The sequence below is a fragment of the Podarcis cretensis genome (genome assembly GCF_951804945.1).
Source record: "Podarcis cretensis genome assembly, chromosome: 15".
Taxonomy (NCBI): Eukaryota; Metazoa; Chordata; class Lepidosauria; order Squamata; family Lacertidae; genus Podarcis; species Podarcis cretensis.
This window is the reverse complement of record NC_137185.1, coordinates 11670860-11690302: the sequence shown is the minus strand read 5'-3', so window position 1 is coordinate 11690302 and position 19443 is coordinate 11670860. Positions and strand designations below refer to the sequence as shown.

The 19443-nt window shown below is 46.7% G+C and overlaps 1 protein-coding gene across 5 annotated transcripts in view; it reads left to right on the top strand.

Annotated features, from left to right (window-relative positions):
- The window catches only part of GTF2IRD1 (GTF2I repeat domain containing 1), an 88062-nt gene that overhangs the window by 37648 nt on the left and 30971 nt on the right, over positions 1-19443 (top strand). For 4 of the 5 annotated variants that reach the window (XM_079955505.1, XM_079955507.1, XM_079955506.1 and 1 more), the window contains 6 exons: positions 7295-7423; positions 10972-11113; positions 14358-14504; positions 14935-15118; positions 15975-16285; positions 17571-17660. In XM_079955505.1, coding sequence (XP_079811631.1) covers positions 7301-7423; positions 10972-11113; positions 14358-14504; positions 14935-15118; positions 15975-16285; positions 17571-17660 — 997 coding nt within the window. In that variant the 5' untranslated portion in view covers positions 7295-7300. Of the gene's footprint in view, positions 1-4756; positions 4859-7294; positions 7424-10971; positions 11114-14357; positions 14505-14934; positions 15119-15974; positions 16286-17570; positions 17661-19443 lie in introns of those variants that run through there. The other variant, XM_079955503.1, reaches the window with a different exon arrangement.

The following is a 19443-nucleotide window of genomic DNA, read 5'->3' as shown; positions in this document are numbered from 1 at the left end:
CAACAGAATTAGGGTTGACATACAGCTGGAATTTTCCAGACATTGCCAGGATTCAGCCGTTGGAAACAGTGTCCGGGCGGGAATCGCTTAAATGTCCGGGAAAATCCAGACGTATGGCTATTCCTTTAAAATAGCTCAAAATCTTCTTTGTTTTTTTTTTTTTGTGTGTGTGTGTGTTTTTGAGATCTTGTAGAAAAAGCTCAACAACTTTTGTGTCCAGATTTTCACTTTTTGAATTTGGCAACCCTAAACAGAAACCCATTTTTTTCAGAGTTTTGGAGCTGATCAACACCCTTCTCTCCACTGCTTCTGAATTCATCAGGCATTGCCCTTTTGCAGCCCAAGTTCTCCATCATAAGGACTAGAAACTTGCCGTTCTCAAAAGTGGCCATGGTAAAAGCTTGGACCTGGTGAAGCACTTGGAGACATTGCAAAACAAAGCTGAACTTTCTCCCAACGAAGGCAAACGCTCCTCTTGTTGTGCTCCCCATGTCCCAAACGCACCCTCAACCCACCCCCTCCTCGTTCCACTTCCATATGCTTCCTCTTCTCCTTCCGCTGGCTTCCCCGGATATCTGTCTGCAACCGTCAAAAGCCAGGTCACGTTGCTTTCTCTGCATTCCAATCTCTGCTGTAGCCTTTGGCTGTGAAAGAAGGGGCCACCAGAACAGGACAGTGGTGAAGGATTTTGCTCACCGAATTGGCAAAAATCCATTTGCTTCATGACGGCACCTTGCACAGTCTTCTCCAGAGTCGAGACCATTGGCCTGCCCTGCCCAGTGCTGTTTCCGCTGACTTGCAGCAAATCTTTAGGGTTTCAGGCAGAGAAAAGTGGTTCCCATCTCCACCTAGAGAGCAAATTTCCAGGTTTTCAGGCCAGAGTCCTTCCCAGGCCTATCTGGAGATGCCAAAGGTTGAACCTGCATTCCTTTTCCTGCTCTGTGGCTAACTAACACTGATGGCCTCAGAAGCAAGCCTTCCTCCTTTAGCATAAAATGCTAGTCCTCGTCTTTTACTGAAACTCAGCCTAAGTAGGGTGAATGGTGCATTTTTTCTCTCCTGCTCTGCCTTATTTTATTATAGATTTATTGCATCTGCACCCCACCTTTTTCTCTAAGGAGCTCGAGGCGAATGTCAGTTGCTGGAAACTGCAGGAGGGGAGAACGTTGTTGCTGTCAGGTCCTGTCTTCAGGGTTTTCCATAGGTGCATCTAGTTGGCAGCTGTGAGAACAGGACACTGGACTCGATGAGCCCCTGGCCTCATCCAGCAGGGCTGACTTATGTTCTCTACTGCTGAGCTGCAGCCTTCACTAAGGAAGATTCCTTATGCTGAGTCAGGCTGCTGAGTCTCTCTCTCTCTCACAAAGATGAAGAAGCAAGCATGGTTCTTTGCATCTTCTTTTTTATATATAAATTTATTCATTTGGTTTTTTCAGATTAAAATTTCACAGTCATATCCAACATACAACATAGCAACAAGATTCCAGAGAATCTCCTGCACATCCCTCCTCCCCTTTGTGGGTCCTATTATTAATCATTTCCTCCTGCGTCTTTTATAATAATCCAAATCTTTTACCTCTCCATTGTGTCCAAAATTCACCATTAAACTACAAGTGTTATTCCAATCCTACTAACGATTTTAACTGCTTACAATGATTTTTAAGATAAATTATAAATTTTCCCCGTGGTTCTATGCATCTTCAGATTGGATAGGACAAGGTTATTTTTCTATCAAGCCTTGCATTTCCTATAATAAACTTAGCTCTTTCTTGTTCCACCTCTACGATTCTCATACCCTTCAACATTTCTCTGATGAAAATAGGGATGTCCAATTCTAAGGTTGCCATAGGTCCTCTTTTTCCGGGACATGTACTCTTTTTTTATGGGTAGAGCCATCATAGTGATCCATAGTTAAAAGCAGAAGTTGGCATATGTATCCTCTTCTTTGCTCTTCAAAATACGGCAACCCCTATTAGACTATTCCATATTAATAATAGTAATTTTCTTATTTGTTCCCCTGCTCATCTGACTGGGTTGTCCCAGCCACTCTGGACAGCTTCCAACATATATAAAAACATAATAAAACATTAAACATTTTAAAAGTCCCTATGCAGGGCTGCCTTCAGATGTCTTTTAATTGTTGCATAGTTACTTATCTCCTTGGCCCTGGGGTGCATAACTCCATACCCTTCAACATTTATCTGATGATAATAGGGATGTCCTAAGGAAAAGCAGGACATTCCAGGTTTAAATCGGAGGGTTTGGATTCTATGTCTAGATGCGCCTTTGTATGTTCCTTGTGAGTGCAGCAGTTTTGCTCAGAGTCAATATCTGCATCCAAGCTTGCTCATTAGAAGAAAATATTTAATTATGATATATTTTTTAAGGCATTGGCCAACCCATTTAAAACGCCCCCCATCTCCTTCCTCATTTCTTTCCTCTGCCAGTCGTGTTTTACATCCATCCTTGCACGGTGGGGAGAAGGAGTTTGATCCCAGACCCTCATAGAGCCTTGAGGAATCTTTTTGTCTGCTTAGCAAATTGAGTTAAACCGAGCTGGCTTCATTCTTATTCTCCAGACAGGCGCTCCCAGACTCAACAATTCCTCCTCCTCTCCTCCATTAGAGGTTTTCTGTCTCTGTTCCCCTGCCCACCCCCGCAACTGTGAATGATGGCCATCTTCATCGCCACTCCCTTTTAGCAGTGGAGTTTGCTCTCACAAGGACCACATTCACATATGACACCATTTTAAGCCCTTGTGGCTTCCCCCAAAGCATTCTGGGAGCTGTAGTTTGTTATGGGTGCTGAGAATCGTTAGGAGACCCCTGTTCCCCTCACAGAGCTACAGTTCCTGGAGGTCCCTCTCTGAAGAGCGGTTGGTTGTTAGACCGCTCTGGGAATTGTAGCACTGTGACGGGGAACACACATCCATGGCGGGGGGAAAGAGTTGTTGCAAAACGAGAGCCAGTGTGGTGCAGTGGTCAGAGTGTCAGACTAGGACTTTGGAGGTAAAGTTAAAGGGACCCCTGACCATTAGGTCCAGTCGTAATTGACTCTGGGGTTGCAGCGCTCATCTCGCTTTATTGGCCGAGGGAGCCAGCGTACAGCTTCCGGGTCATGTGGCCAGCATGACTAAGCTGCTTCTGGCGAACCAGAGCAGCGCACAGGAACGCTGTTTACCTTCCCGCCGGAGCTACTTGTACTTTGACGTGTTTTTGAACTGCTAGGTTAGCAGGAGCAGGGACTGAGCAACTGGAGCTCTCCCCGTTGCGGGGATTCGAACCGTCGACCTTCTGATCGGCAAGTCCGAGGCTCTGTGGTTTAACCCACAGCGCCACCCATGTCCCTCGGAGGACCAGAGTTCAAATCCCTGCTCAGCCATGAAGCTCACTGGGTGACCTTGGGCCAGTCACATTCTCTTACTACTAGCCTACCTCACAGGGCTGTTGGGGGGATAAAATGGGGGTGGGGCCAGAATTGTGTCTGGGGTATAAACACAACAAATAAATAAATAAATTTCACAGCTGTTGATGGAGCTTAGTAGCCCAAGGAGGTGGGTGCAGGGGGATGAAAAGTTTTTCGACTGTGACATCACGTCGATATCATTTGTGGAGTCCTGCATCTTCGCCCAGGGATGCTTGAAAGATTTTGTAAAGCAAAACCAACCTCATTTGCACTAATTTTTAAATTTGAATTTTTGCATGGTTTTTATTGTATGTATGGTTGCTGTAAACCGCTCTGATTTTGTTTTTGTTTCATTTTTTTTTAACCAATATGAGTAGTGGTACAGTATACAATTTTTTTTAGATTGGGATGCAGCTCTCCTGAGGTTTTAAAAACGGTTGAATTTCAGTTTTTGGCATGCCAAAAATATTTCTTAATGATAAAATGCGTTCAGAAATACATATTCAGGGCTGTCTTTAACAGATGCAGTGCCAGGGTGCAAATATCGGCCCAGAGCCCCCAAATTACCACGGATAGTGTTGGGGTGGCTGTAGCTGCACATTGCCAGCCTGGGGGGGGGCACATCTCTCTCCCATGCCGCTGCGGGAGAGCGATCCCCGCAGAGGCTTGGGAGGGAAGCTGCACACCCACCAGCCTTATGTTTGGTGGGGTGCAGCTGACAGGGGTGCAGGAAAAGGGAAGGCCTCCGGCAAAGCCGTGCAGCTCCCCCACTTGCTGGGGCGCCCCTGAGAGACCGACGCCCTGGCGCAACGCACCACTAAGCCCTATGGGAAAGACGGCTCTGTACGTATTTTTAAGATGCATCTTTTTCAGAAAAAGAAATCACAAGTGGATAGGGAAACAGATGGAGTAGACTTATGAATGAACACATAGAAAACTGATACGGTCCAGAAATAGACTGACCCATCCACCCCTATTCTATTCTAGTCATTCCTCCCCTCCGTTCCCCACCCCATTCTTCTGCTTTTCTCTGTGTTGGAGGAATCCGTCCCTCACCTCGAGACGGAGCGTTTTGTCATAGCAGCCCTCCACCCACAGACTGCAGCGGTATAACTGAGACACAGTCTTCTTCTTTTCTCACTGCCTCCCTGAGAGCCAGGCCAAAGAAACTACAGAAGCCTGTTTGTAGAAAGAAGATGAAGAAGTGAGGCAGGGTTTCGTTTTAAAAACAAAACAAAAAACCACCCAATGTTACTGCGCAAAAATCGTTTACAGCAGGAGGCAGGTGTTTGGGACGTGAAGCAGGAAGACAGTGAGGGGGTGAGGAATAATAGAATCCAAGCACATAACAGTTGTCAAAATCCAAATGTGTAGGATAAGGGTTGCCAGACCCCCAAGTTTCCAGGTTTCCCTGGCCCTCCCCAGGTGGCAGGAGGAGGGCAGGAATCACCAGGTGAGCAAGAGTGGCCTTAAATGTATTTATTTTTTATTATGAAGACGAAGCGGACAGGTTGCAAGCAACTGCAAATTATTGCACAGACTCTCCAGGTGGATTAGGACAGTGATCCTGCCTTCCTCAGCTCCCTCCAACACTTCTCCCAATTAACCTCCGTCTCCAGGAATATGTGGTGGGAGGGAGTGCAAAGGAAGAATCACCAGGGCCCACCCCCATGACATCAGCGGGGCCATCACTAAGTTTCAGGTTTGAGCCCTGAAATTGCAGGATCTGGGATGCTCCTGACCAATGTTAAAAATTCAGATATATAAGCTAATGGCCAAACGGCACCTTAAGCCTAGGTTACAGTTGCCATATTGGAATGTTTAGGCACCATTTTTTTTTAACAATGAAATTAATATTATTAAATAAATATATATATTAATAAATAATACGCTGGTTTATATTTCAAAGGGGGGGGGGGGAAATATCCACGTGGTTTAAGACACATTAAAACATCCAATAAAACAACCCAGAATAAAAAAAAATCAAGCTTCAAGGGAAATATTTCAGATCCTTCTCTAAGTGACACTTGGCTTTCCCCATACAGCGGAACCTCAGAAACCGAACACCTGTAGAATCAAACGTTTCGACTCCTGAACGATTGGAAACCAGAAGTGATTGTTCTGGTTTTCGAATGATTTTCGGAAGCCGAATGTCTGGCATGGCTTCCTATTGGCTGCAGGACACTCCTGCAGCCAATCGGAAGCCGCATCTTGGAAGCTGAAAGTTTTGGAAGTCGAATGGCTTTCCGGAACGGATTCCGTTTGACTTCCAAGGTACGTCTGTATTTATTTAGTTACCCGTATTTTTCGCTCTATAACACACACCCGACCATAACACGCACGTAGTTTTTAGAGAAGGAAAATCCGTAGGCATGCCATCCATAACACGCACAGACATTTCACCTTACTTTCTAGGAGGAAAAAAGTGAGTGTTATGGTGAAAAAAATACGGTACCTACTTAATTTATAGAGCTGCCCCATAGCAGAAGTGCTCTAGGAAGCCATGTGGTATAGTGGTTAGAGTGTCAGACTAGGACCTGGGGGAGCAGGGTTCAAATCCTCACTCAGTCCTGAAGCTCACTGGGTGATCTTGGGCCAATCAGCCTCTGAACCTCCCTCACAGGGTTGTTGTAGGGATTAACTGAGGAGGTGTGGGGGTAAACTGTGTACTCCTTGGAGAAAAAGGTGGAAGATACAGTGGTACCTTGGGTTACATACGCTTCAGGTTACAGACTCCGCTAACCCAGAAATAGTACTTCAGGTTAAGAACTTTGCTTCAGGATAAGAATAGAAATCATGCTCCAGTGGCGCGGCAGCAGCATGAGGCCCCATTAGCTAAAGTGGTGCTTCAGGTTAAGAACAGTTTCAGGTTAAGTACAGACCTCCGGAACGAATTAAGTACTTAACCCGAGGTACCACTGTAAAGGCATTAAATAAACTCTCCTGGTTGCCTGCTGAAAGATGCTGGAGGGGCCAGCTAGACGGAGATGCTCGTCGCAAACATAGCATCCAGAGATCTCCATGGGGTCGCAGTTGGACCTGTGCCAGTTGCAAAACGCACGTGGCACATGGGGAATTTCTAGCGCTGCTCCTGGACTGGCAGGCCTTACGTAGGAGCATTCTGTGAACAGGAAGGTTCCCCATCAAATGTGAGAAGGTGCATTCTCTTCTACACCCATGTCTTTAGGTAGCTTCTCGGCAGGGCATTCCACAACCAGGGAATGTTGTACATGGGGCTGCATTTAAAAACGATCTGGAAACTGCACTTTGGTTCAAAACACAGCCACAAAACCATTAGCAGGGACTTAGCCTTTCACTCCTATAACTGCAGCGCTTGTAACCAGCTCCCAGTTGGTTTCTGGGCTCAGCGTAAAATGCTGGTTTTCACCTATAGAGCCTTAAACAGCTTAGGAGCTAAACGATTGTGTCTTAGATGACCTTGAGGCCATATTTAGATGCCCTGCTCTAAGTGCTCCCACCAAGTGACGGAGAGGGTCTTATTGCTGGTGTCTCCATTGTTATGGAATAGCTGCCCCAGAGAGGCTCACCCGGAACGTTCCTTATGATCCTTTCAGTACCACACAAAGACAATTTTATTGGACCAGGCATTTGAACAAGCCTGTGTTTTGAAACAAGTTCTAGGCTTGTGCTTTTTAAAGAAACCTGATGCTCTAGTGTAGTTTTGAGCTGAATTGCCATGTGTCTTTATTCTGTTTCCATTGGAAGAAGAGTTTTATCTTGTTTTTCTTCTTCTTCAAATTGATTTTCTTGCTGTAATTGCTGTATTTTTAAAATATGGGATGGAGTATTTTACAAATTTTATTGAGGGGCGGTCATATAAATATAAATAAATAATAATAATGGAGATCTCGTTCTTGTTGGTTTCCAGGTGGCTATGGCACTGCTGGGGAAGCTGTCTGAGGGACTTCCAAACAACTCCAGGTCTGACCAGTGGCACTTAGTCTTCTCTCAAAAAGATGAAGTCATCACCAGCTTAGTATCTGCCTTAGATTCTATGGTAAGCTTCTTCCTCTGCCTTTTCTCTGCACCAAACCGTACGATGTTAAAAAACATTCAAGTGTGGATTCCTTGTAAAGGGGCTAGCAGAGATCTTGGTGAGGGCCAAACCACGCATGATATGCAAACTTTAATGTGGTGGGAAGTTGTGTGTGTGTGTGTGTGTGTGTGTGTGTGTGCTCAAAGACAAGACTTACGGAAGTCCCCTCTGGTATCTTGCTTCCTGAGGCATCACTGACCCCACAGAGCAGGCACCCTCAAATGTTTTGGAACTACAACTCCCATCATCCCTAGCTAACAGGACCAGTGGTCAGGGATGATGGGCATTGTAGTACCAAAACATCTGGAGAGCCGAGTTTAGGGATGCCTGCCACAAAGTGACGAGGTGCTAGAACTCAGCGACATGTTGTAACATGCAGGATAGATTTTTAAAAATACTTCTTCACACTAGCCCATAATTAGACTGGTGATTGTTCTTCTTTTAAAGCACCTGAGTTGGTGCCAAACAAATTCTTGGAGGAGGCAGCCAGGGGCTTTTTAGCTATGGTTACAGGGAACCAGGCAAAGGGCCTTCTCGGTAGTGGCGCCCGCCCTGTGGAACGCCCTCCCTTCAGATGTGAAAGAAATAAGCAGCTATCTTATTTTTAAAAGACATCTGAAGGCAGCCCTGTTTAGGGAAGTTTTTAATATTTAATGCTGTACAGTGGTACCCCAGGTTACATATGCTTCAGGTTACATACGCTTCAGGTTACAGACTCCGCTAACCCAGAAATAGTACCTCGGGTTAAGAACTTTGCTTCAGGATGAGAAGAGAAATCGTGCTCCGGCGGCACGGCAGCAGCAGGAGGCCCCCTTAGCTAAAGTGGTGCTTCAAGTTAAGAACAGTTTCAGGTTAAGTACGGACCTCTGGAACGAATTAAGTACTTAACCCGAGGTACCACTGTATTGTTTTTAACACTTGATTGGAAGCCGCCCAGAGTGGCTAGGGAAACTCAGCCAGATGGGTGGGATATAAATAATAAATTATTATTATTATTATTATTCAGTGGACAGAGGCAGCGATGCTTCTGAATACCAGTTGATGGAAACCGCAGGCGGGGAAAGGGCTCATGTGTTCGAATCCTGCTTTTGGGTTTCCCTCAGGCATCTGGTTGACCGCAGTGAGAAGAGGTTGCTGGACTAGATGGGCCATTGTCCTGACCCAACAGGCTCGTATTAAGTTATTATGACACAAAAAATGCCCATTTTGTTGCGCAATGATAATAAGATTGTAATACATAAAGTAAGTTGAATTGAGGTAGAGGGAAGTCACATAAGTGTACCCTTATGTTCATTTCTTTTTTATTATTTCACTTTTTCTGTATATTTTCATTTTTAAGTTTGGTTAATATATACTTAGGACGCAGGTGGCGCTGTGGGTTAAACCACAGAGCCTAGGACTTGCTGATCAGAACGTCGGCGGTTTGAATCCCCGCGACGAGGTGAGCTCCTGTTGCTCGGTTGTTGCTCCTGCCAACCTAGCAGTTCGAAAGCACGTCAAAGTGCAAGTAGATAAATAGGTACCACTCTGGCGGGAAGGTAAACAGTGTTTCCGTGCGCTGCTCTGGTTTGCCAGAAGCGTCTTAGTCATGCTGGCCACATGACCCGGAAGCTGTACACAAGTTCCCACGGCCTATAGAGCGAGATGAGCGCCACAACCCCAGAGTCAGTTACGACTGGACCTAATGGTCAGGGGTCCCTTTACCTTTAACATATACTTATGTATAAGATAGTTTAAGAGTTGTGAAATTGTTTATTTTTTTCTTTTTCATGACTATTTAAAAAAAAAATTAATGCCTATTTCCTCTTGCTCACTATTTGCTGAGCTGCTGTGATGTGACTGAGGGGGAAGAATCAGTCCTGGAATGTTTTCCAAGGACAGGAAATAAGACTATGAGCTGTGCTTGGGAACATGTCAGAAAGTGGACACTGCACTCCTGTTGCCTTATGCTTATATTAAGGACAAACGGCATCAGGGATTTGGGCTCTGAAGTGAAGATCGCTTCCTCGCATCCACAGCCAGAAGGATTTTGAAGTCAGAATCTTTAAGAACACATATTGAGGTTTCTATTAACCTTTATGCTGGAATCTGCTGTTTGATCGTCCCTTGTGTGTTGCAAACTCCTGTGTGAGGTTTTCCACAACAAGACAGTGATGGCTTTTATCTCTGTGACAAAAGAAAATAATTTGCATGAATTTCTGCAAAAAAAGAAGTAGTCTTCTCCCCCTCTCTGCTTTTTGATGGCTTAAAAAAATAAATGAATCCCATGATGAATCTTACATAAGTTTATTTTTTTCCTTATACAAGATGTGTGCCTGGCTACATCTCTGCATCAAAAGTGATCTTATTTTAACTACGAAAGAGATCAGACAGGGAACAGTTTGTGTGTGTGTGTGTGTGTGTGTGTGTGTGTGTGTGTATTCGCACACACATATTTTCAAAATGCTATAAATAAAAAGAGAAGTTCTTTCAATAAAAGCCCTGTTCAGGGGGACACATTTAGACTACACATGCTTGAAACCGATTAAGCTGAAATGGATTCCCCATACGCTGTTCTCACCCCCTGAAACTGTAGCTGCGTGAGAATTCTGCGATGGATTCGTAGGTTTGTAAGTCACATGGGGCAGAGACCTCTTCCGTTGTGCTTCGTAATGCACATAAAAAAATTGTGTGTGTGTACATGCTTAAAATTTATACGCCATTTGGTTGTAAAAAAAAACCCCAAACAAACTCAAAGTGGTTTACAAATAAGATAAAACAATGAAATTATTGATGAAAACGATTAACAACAGTTGAAAACATTCAAAAAATAAAAGCCAGCAATAGACTAAAAACATTGAAGCATGCATCAATGGTCCATCAACAGTCTACATATCTGGGCAGCCTTGCCTTGGAGAAAATGCTTTTCGTGGGCGCCGAAAAGAGTACAGTGAAGGCACCTGCCTTCAAGCGGCAGGGAGTTCCATAGTGTAGGTGGTGCCACACTAAAAGATTGAGTTCTTGCAAATGCAGAATGGGTATTATGGGGCATTTGTAACAGTCAAGTGGGTCTGTATTGGGTAAGGTGATCTTGCAGGCAAACTGGTTCCAAGTTGCTCGGCATTTTGCATACTGATAGTAACACTTTGAACTTGACTTGTTAGCAAATTGGGAAACAGTGTGGGTGCAGCAGAGTTATATGCTGACAGGACCTCACTCCCGTCAGCAATCGTGCTGCAGCATTACTTCCAGAAACTAATTGGCAGCTGCACTCGGGCCAGAATTGGTGTTAGGTCATACCTGCAACCAGTAAATCTCCTGCGTAGAATGCTTTTGCAGCAGTCCAGAAGAAGATTTCCAAGTACTGGTATGGCAGTCTCTTAAAATATTCTCACATGCTGTTTTATTACACTCAGATTGCTAAGCCGCCTCGGAGGTCCCCTTGTGTCAGAAAGACAAGACAGAAACATGTAGACTAAATCATGATTAAATTCAAACCACCCTGGTTCTCTCTTCTCTTTCTTTCCCAGTGTTCAGCACTTTCTAAACTCAACGCTGAGGTTGCCTGCATCGCGGTTCACGATGAAAACACCTTTGTTGTCGGGACGGAAAAAGGGAGGATCTTCATGAACACGAGGAAGGAGGTCCAAGCGGATTTCAAGAAGTTCTGCAGTAAGTATTGGGTTGTCCTGCATCTGGCAAGGATGGGGCGAGGTCAGATCCTGCTGCCTGCATACCTTAAGCTTGGGTAGAACTGGATAGGATGGTTGCAGAGCAATATTTCCTCAGTCTTGGGCCTGCCCCAATCTTGTAGAATTGAGGATTGAGGTTGAATCCTGACAAGACAGAAGTACTGTTCTTGAGGGACAGGGAGCAGGCTGGTGTGGAGGACTCCCTGGTCCTGAATGGGGTAACTGTGCCCCCAAAGGACAAGGTGTGCAGCCTGGGAGTCATTTTGGACTCACAGCTGTCCATGGAGGTGCAGGTTAATTCTGTGTCCAGGGCAGCTGTCTACCAGCTCCATCTGGTACACAGGCTGAGACCCTACCTGCCCGTAGATTGTCTCACCAGAGTGGTGCATGCTCTGGTTATCTCCAGCTTGGACTACTGCAATGCACTCTATGTGGGGCTACCTTTGAAGGTGACCCGGAAACTACAACTAATCCAGAATGCGGCAGCTAGACTGATGACTGGGAGTGGCCGCCGAGACCATACAACACCGGTCCTGAAAGACCTCCATTGGCTCCCAGTATATTTCCGAGCACAATTCAAAGTGTTGGTGCTGACCTTTAAAGTCCTAAACAGCCTCCACCCTGTATACCTGAAGGAGCATCTCCACCCCCATTGTTCAGCCCAGACACTGAGGTCCAGCTCTGAGGGCCTTCTGGTGGTTCCCTCCCTGCGAGAAGTGAGGTTAAAGGGAACCAGGCAGAGGGCCTTCTCAGTGGTGGTGCCCGCCCTGTGGAACGCCCTCCCACCAGATGTCAAGGCAATAAGCAACTATCTTACTTTTAAAAGGTATCTGAAGGCAGCCATTTAGGGAAGTTTTTAATGTTTAATGCTGTATTGTGTTTTTAATATTTGGTTGAGAGCCACCCAGAGTGGCTGGGGAAACCCAGCCAGATGGGCGGGGTATAAATAATAAATTGTTGTTGTTGTTGTAGAAGAGGGGCAGGCAGATGTGAAGCTTTTAGGACACGTTTGTTCCTCCTATGGCATATAAACGTACAAAGGGTCCCTGCTGCATCCGGCCAGTGGACCATCTAGTCCAGCACCCTGTTCTCACAGTGGCTGGCCCAACTCCCCCAAGAAGCCTGTGAGTGGAAACTGAGTGTGTTAGAACATCAGCTTTTCAGGCAGGTTGCAATTCTCAGCATCTCCAGGTAGGTCTGGGAATATCCTGGAGAATGAAAGAGCTTTTATGCTAGCTCGTCTTAAATGCAGTCCCCCCCCCATCTGTATTGTTTGGAAGGTTTCAAAAAAATCCCCTTCCAGAATAGAATCTGTTCCTGTAATAAGAAAACACCAGATACAACACATCACGTAATTCTGGATTGCCCTCTTCTTGACACCCATTGCACAGATCTCCTAGTTGACTCCCTTACAGCGAAAAATATTGATTTGCAAAGTGTCTGTAATCCAATATTTGTTGAGGGATGATACTCCCGAAACTACCAAGATTGTTTCGGGGTACTTAACTGAGATCTTTAAAGCTAAATCCAAAGTTGCCTGATTTATTCAATGGTGGTTATCTAGTCTTTTATATATGGTATGTGTTTGGATTACCAATGTATTTGGATGACTTTGTATGATTTTACTGTTTTAACTTATGCCAATAAAGGCTAGTTACAAGTAACAAGAATGAAAGACAAGAAAGATGATGGCTTTGAGATTTTTGTGAATTTTACTTTGTGTGTGTGTGTATATATATATATATATATATATATATATATATATATATGCACGCATCCAATCCCCCTTCATGGGGCAATGCTATGATTTACCCCAGTGGGCCAGCTTCCGCTGTATATGACTGAGCCACCACTCAGTTGTAATGGAATTACAGAATCCTGGCATTGTAAAAGTTAGAAGGGACCCTGAGGGTCATCTAGTCCAACCCCCTGCAGTGCAGGAATCTTTTGCCCAAAATGAGACTCAAACCCACAACCCTGAGATTAAGAGCCTCACGCTTTACTGACTGAGCTCTGTGTGGGTTTGATTTGCAGGGTGCTCAGAGGGCAGGCAGGCAGGCAGGCAAGCGCTTCTGAGTTGGGCTTTTTCTGCGGGACAAAGTGGCTTAAAGCCTTGTAAACAAAAAACACATGTTTGCTTAGTTATAATCCCGAGGTTTCTGATGTGCTAGGAAAACCAGGCGGGGGCCTGCATGCTCCATGCTGGCAGAGAGTTTATGCTTAATCCCCTCAGTGGGACTGCTCAAGAAGAGTTCATTCTCCAGCAAATATTAGCCTTGCTAGGCTGTCAAGGTCAACGCTGGCTTGGATTATGTGCCGAGTCTGCACCAGCTGCTAATTTCGCCCGGAGTCTAATCCATTTCTGAGCTTTCAGCATTAGCAAAGACTGTGGCCTTTTGCTTCGCTCCTGGTATGTGTTTCACACGGCCAGAAATGGAGCAAAGAGGCTGGAATTTGAGGGGCAGTTTGATTCTTAAACCATGGGTTTAAGAAATAAAATTTAAGAAAATATTTCCTTTAAAAATCTCTGCCTGATCTTCCCTTTTGCTTTTTGTCCATATTTCTCTGCCCTTTCCTTAGGGAAGGGACTGGGTCAGGGGCTCGCTGGATGAGGAAGAGTGGTGGGCATAGCTGTCAACTTTTCCCTTTTCTTGTGAGGAATCCTATTCAAAATAAGGGAATTGCCCTTAAAAAATGGGAAACATTGACAGCTATGGTGGTGGGAGCCCCCCCGCCCAAGAGCCTCCCAGGGACGACACAGAAGATGACAATTTAGATCTCAGATCTTGCTGAACAATGGGCTAGACAGACCAGAGGAGGAGCCCTCTCCCTTGACACAGCCTTTATGTGCTTGGGAGAGACTCAGAGAGAGAGGCTAGAGGGGAAAGTGTGGGGCTAGTGGTCAGTTTCAGGAACATCTCAGACCAACTGAAGGACCCTACTGTGTTGTCGTTTTCTGTTAATAAAAAGCTAATTGCATTCCATGCCTCCCTGCTTCCCTGGCCTGTGGTTGACCTGGGCAACGCTTGAGAGCATCTGCCTTGGATGCCAACAGTTCAATCCCTGATGTCTCCAGGTTAGGGTTATGGAGCAGAGTCCTTGAGGGGCGGGGCTTCGGAAGAAGGGGCAGGGCCTTAGGCGGGGACCACATTTAGTCTGAGATGCGGTGGTGAGTCCTAGTGCCCGATTCCTGAACTTCCACCTCTCCCTCTTCCTGTTGGCAGGAGTCCAACAGAGGAAAGAGCAGGATCTGGATGGCCAGAAGAAGCCCAAGGACTTTGGCCGGACCATTCCCCGGATCTCCCCGGATCAGGGATCGGATGTTTACCTTCTCAGGAAGATGGTGGAAGAAGTCTTTGACGTGCTTTACAGTAAGAAAGAGCTTGGGATACAGTTCGGTTTGGGCTCAGTCGCTGCTGCCTTCTGCTGTAGGGTGCCTAGGTCATGTTGTCTATGGGTATCTTCTCTACTAGCGTGTCAGGGCAGGGGAGGAGGGGCTGGGTGTGGTGGGGCTTGGCAGGGTGATCTGGTGGGTCACCAGGGGGGCCAAAGGTGAGGGCTGCGAAGCAGGAAAGGTCAAGGCAAGCTGGTGGTCAGCTTACTCCAGAGGAGCCGAAAGGTGGTGTAATCCAACAACGCCAAAACTTTTCCATATTCCGCAATGCAATTCTCCAACAAAACAGTGTTTGCATTTCTTGGTAACGGTGTGGCAAAGAGATGAGGCTCAGGAGGACCTCGTGGCCCAGCTAAAATCTGAACTCTGTTTTGATCTGTGTTTGTGATTCTTCCTCTTTGCCCCAGGCGAGGCCTTAGGGAAGAGCAGTGTGGTGCAACTCCCCTACGAGAAGTTCTTGAAAGAGCCTGGCTCTCTGATGGTTGCTGGGCTGCCCGACGGGCTCACCTTCAGGAGGCCCGCCGAGTACGATGCGAAATCGCTGATGGCCATCTTGGAGCACAGCCACAGCATGTGCTTCAGGCTCAAAAGGTAAGGGGGTCCCCCCTTGTGCTCAGCTAATACTTTCAGGCCTCAAGAGCTGATCTGCAGACACTTTGCGTAAGGATAAAACGGGCTGTCCTCCCATGGCTGTGTTTGGACGCCACACTAAACTGTGGTTTGTCGCAATCTTGCATTTAAGCACTAGCCTGGTAGGCATAAGTGAGCAGGAATTGCATGCAGGTAGTCAGTGTTAGAAACTCAGAAATATAAGCTAATCACCAAAAGCCACCTTAAACCTAGGTTATGGCTGGCACCATGGAATGTCTAGATGCCTTTTTTTTTGCAATGGCATTTATTATTATTTATTTCATTTCTATACCGCTTTATACTTTAAAGGGAATTAAATCTCAAAGTGGTTTACAACACATTAAAACATCCAATAAAATAATGCAGAATAAAACAAATGCAAGCTTCAATATTTCAGATCCTTCTCGATGTGACATTTTGCTTTCCCCATGTTTATTTACCTACTTAATTTATGGAACAGAAGTACAGTCGTACCTTGGTTCTTGAACTTATTCCGTTCTGGGAGTCTGTTCGACTCCTGAAACAGTTCGAAAACCAAGGTGCAGCTTCCAATTGGCTGCAGGAGCGTTGTTCAGGCGCAAATTTTTTTGGGAGCCAAGGCGTTTGAGATCCAAGGTACAACTGTACTCTAGGAAGCCAATGTGGTATAGTGGTTAGAGTGTTGGACTAGGACGTGGGAATGCGGGGAATTGAGAATAAGAGAGATGAGTGGTGGGGGGGTGCTCGTGTAATCTCACTGTACACAAGTTGTACAAGTGACAATAAAGTATTTCAATTTCAATTTCAATTTAGCTGCAGTTTCCTCTCCTTTTCTCAGACCTCCTGAGGACTCCGCCTGGGACCCCAACCCTCCTGTCGAGGCGAGCGGCCCCGTCCAAATGTCAAAGGGGAATCGAGAGCCAGGGCTGAACCACGTGCACACTAAGCCGGCCAACTCAGAGGCTCTTCCTGCGGTCACTACGAACAGCTTCCTGTACGGGGTGTCGCTCCCTGCACAGATCACCATGGAGATAAAGCAGGAGGGTCCTTCCGGACGGCACGGGATGAGCACAGCCAGCGAGATGCTGAGGCCCCGGCTGTCAGGAGAAGCGAAGGTGCCCTCGCCACAGGAGTTCGGTGACTGCTGTGGTAATGGCCTTAATGTTTGCTGTCCAAGGCGTGGCTGGTTAAAAGCCTACGGAGAGGCCCTGAAATGCCTTGGATCGGGACTAAAACTGGGTGGGGGACCAGGAATTCTGTCCTGGTGGCTTTTGTAGCATCGCAACTGCAGCTGTGTCCCCCACGATGCCTGCAAAAGGCACAGGAGCCACTGCTGAGTTGGTAGATCATGGGACTCTTAATTGCCTGAGGTGTGAGCCTCATGTTGGGCGAAAGGTTCCTGCACTGCACAGGGTTGGACTGAAGGATCCTTGTGATCCCTTCCAACTCTACAGTTCTATGATTCTAGATTGAGCTCCGTTCAGAGAACCCAGGAAAGCTCACTTCAGGGTTTGCAGCCAAATATTGCAAAATAGGAGGGACATGGGTGGCGCTGTGGGTTAAAATCCCCGCGATGGGGTGAGCTCCCGTTGCTCAGTCCCTGCTCCTGCCAACCTAGCAGTTTGAAAGCACATCAAAGTGCAAGTAGATGAATAGGTACCGCTCTGGCGGGAAGGTAAACGGCATTTCTGTGCGCTGTTCTGGTTCTCCAGAAGCAGCTTAGTTATTCTGGCCACATGACCCAGAAGCTTTACACCGGCTCCCTCGGCCAATAAAGCGAGATGAGCGTCGCAACCCCAGAGTCGGTCACGACTGGACCTAATGGTCAGGGGTCCCTTTACCTTTACCTATTGCAACATAGGAAGCTGCCATATGCTGAGCCAGACTGTGGGTCCATTTAGCTCAACATTGTCTACACTGACTGGAAGCAGCTCTCCAGGGTTTCAGACAGGGAGTGCCCTGCCTGGGGTTGCTGTCAGGGACTGAACCCGGAGCCATCTGCCGCTGAGCTGCGGCCCTTTCCAAATGGGAAGCTGAAATGGGGAGGTGGTCTGGAATAAGCTCCAGTTTCTCCTAGCAGCAGGAAGGCAGATTCCCATGCTTTGGGGGGGGGGTGTCACACAACCCCTTGTGCAAACGCTGATATCTCCCCATATGACAGTGGTTGCTAATAGGCAAGGATCCCATGGCTCCGTTCAAATTGGATGTGAAATACTGCCTTCCAGGTCGAGCCACCCAATACTTGTTAAAGAAGGGGGGCACAGATTCCCTGGCAGCTGCCAGAGGACGCTGCATGCTGGCACACAAGCCTGACTCTGAGCTGGAATAGCCATTTGTCCTTGCCATTTTGGATTTCCCTACCCCCCCCAATAAAATCTCATCTTTCTTATTCATTCATTCATTTATTTTCGCTTTCATTCTTTCCTATGTCCAGGACAGAAATCTGCTCTCCCCGGCGGTCCACTCATCCAGAATGTACACTCCTCCAAACGCATTCTGTTTTCCATAGTACACGACAAATCAGGTACGCTTGCGAAATGGAGAAGGGGTTTAGGAGTGTCGGCGTATGGGTTTTAAATCACAGGGCCCCCTTGCTTAGGAACCATAAAGCGACAAAGGTACGGCGTTTGGGCAGGCCCAGATTATTGGCAGAAGCTAAACCTATTCCAGAACAATCAGAATGGCAGATTTCAGGCATTATTAAGTTTATTGTTCTTGGAATTTTGTTTCTTAGGAGGGGCTGCCACCTCTGCTCATGTTGCTTGCCAACCTGGACCACTCTGCTCCCTGCCAAATCGCCCCCCCTGCCAACCCACTCCCCCTTTATACCTCACCCAACCCCACCATCCCATCACATTCCCTTCATGAAGTGGGAGCACCACACTCGCAGCCTTGGCAGTGCTGCCACTTGCCAGGCTCAAGACGGGGCAGAGCAGCGGCAACTGCAGACCCACACATGCTTGTAATGCCACTGGCACCCTGGTTCTTTCCCTGCATTGCGCCCTGCCCCAGTCCCACTGAGTGGCAGCACTACTGCAACTGGAAGGGCAGCGCAACGGCGCCACAGTTCATGCACCACAGCTAGATATGCAAATGATAGGGTGTCCATGTCATGTTTCGCACCTTCATCTCTGCATCAGATTTGATGTGAAGAGGACTAAAAAGCAACGGCTGACGGTGCTACCTTTTTTATTTTTATTTTTTACCAAGCATAACAAACTCTCCCATTTTTAGACTCGCATACATCGTTTGTTTCTTCGGCTCTTCTAAGTCTGGTCATGAACTCAATGTTTGAAGTAGATGTGTCAATAATTACCTAGGCGCTTGGATAATCCTTCTGATATAAAATATTCATTTTGGATGTTTGGCAGGGGTCTTTCGTAGGAACGAATTGAGAGCATCGACCGCTTTGCATGCAGCGCCAAACCATAGTTTAGCGGCGCATGAGCGAGCCTGGGGCTCACGTGGTCCTTCCTCAGCAAATTCCCTCCCAACCATTAGAGACTGCTTTATCCTGAGTCAGAACGTGGCAGTCCCTCTGTTCTGAGTGTTGTCTTAACTAATGGTTTCCAACCTTTTTGTCACATCAGCCCATGAGCCCACATTTACTTGACCCATCGGTTTATCGCCATGTGAATTTTGGATGCCTCTATTAACATGAAAATTTTCTTAGTCACAGTTTGTTTATGAGTGGGGATGTGTGAACACCAGCCACCTGACTTCAGAATATTCCTGTGCATCAGAAGGGAGCTGCAGTAATTGCTCCCTGTATGAGCCCATTGTGGTGAATTGCCCCCACATCTTCCATCAGCCAGCAAAGAGCAGTTCCCAAGTCCTAAAACATATGACTGGGCCTTCCTGACCTAGCTCAGTTGGTATAGCATAAGAATCTTAATCAGGGACATGGGTGGCGCTGTGGGTTAAACCACAGAGCCTAGGACTTGCCGATCAGAAGGTCAGCGGTTCGAATCCCCGTGATGGGGTGAGCTCCCGTTGCTCAGTCTCTGCTCCTGCCAACCTAGCAGTTCAAAAGCACGTCAAAGTGCAAGTAGATAAATAGGTACCACTCCGGCGGGAAGGTAAACGGCGTTTCCGTGCGCTGCTCTGGTTCACTAGAAGCGGCTTAGTCATGCTGGCCACATGACCCAGAAGCTGTACGCCGGCTCCCTCGGCCAATAAAGCGAGATGAGCGCCGCAACCCCAGAGTCAGTCACGACTGGACCTAATGGTCAGGAGTCCCTTTACCTTTACCTTTAAGACTCTTAATCTCAGGGTAATGGGTTTGAGCCTTACCTTGGACGAAAGAT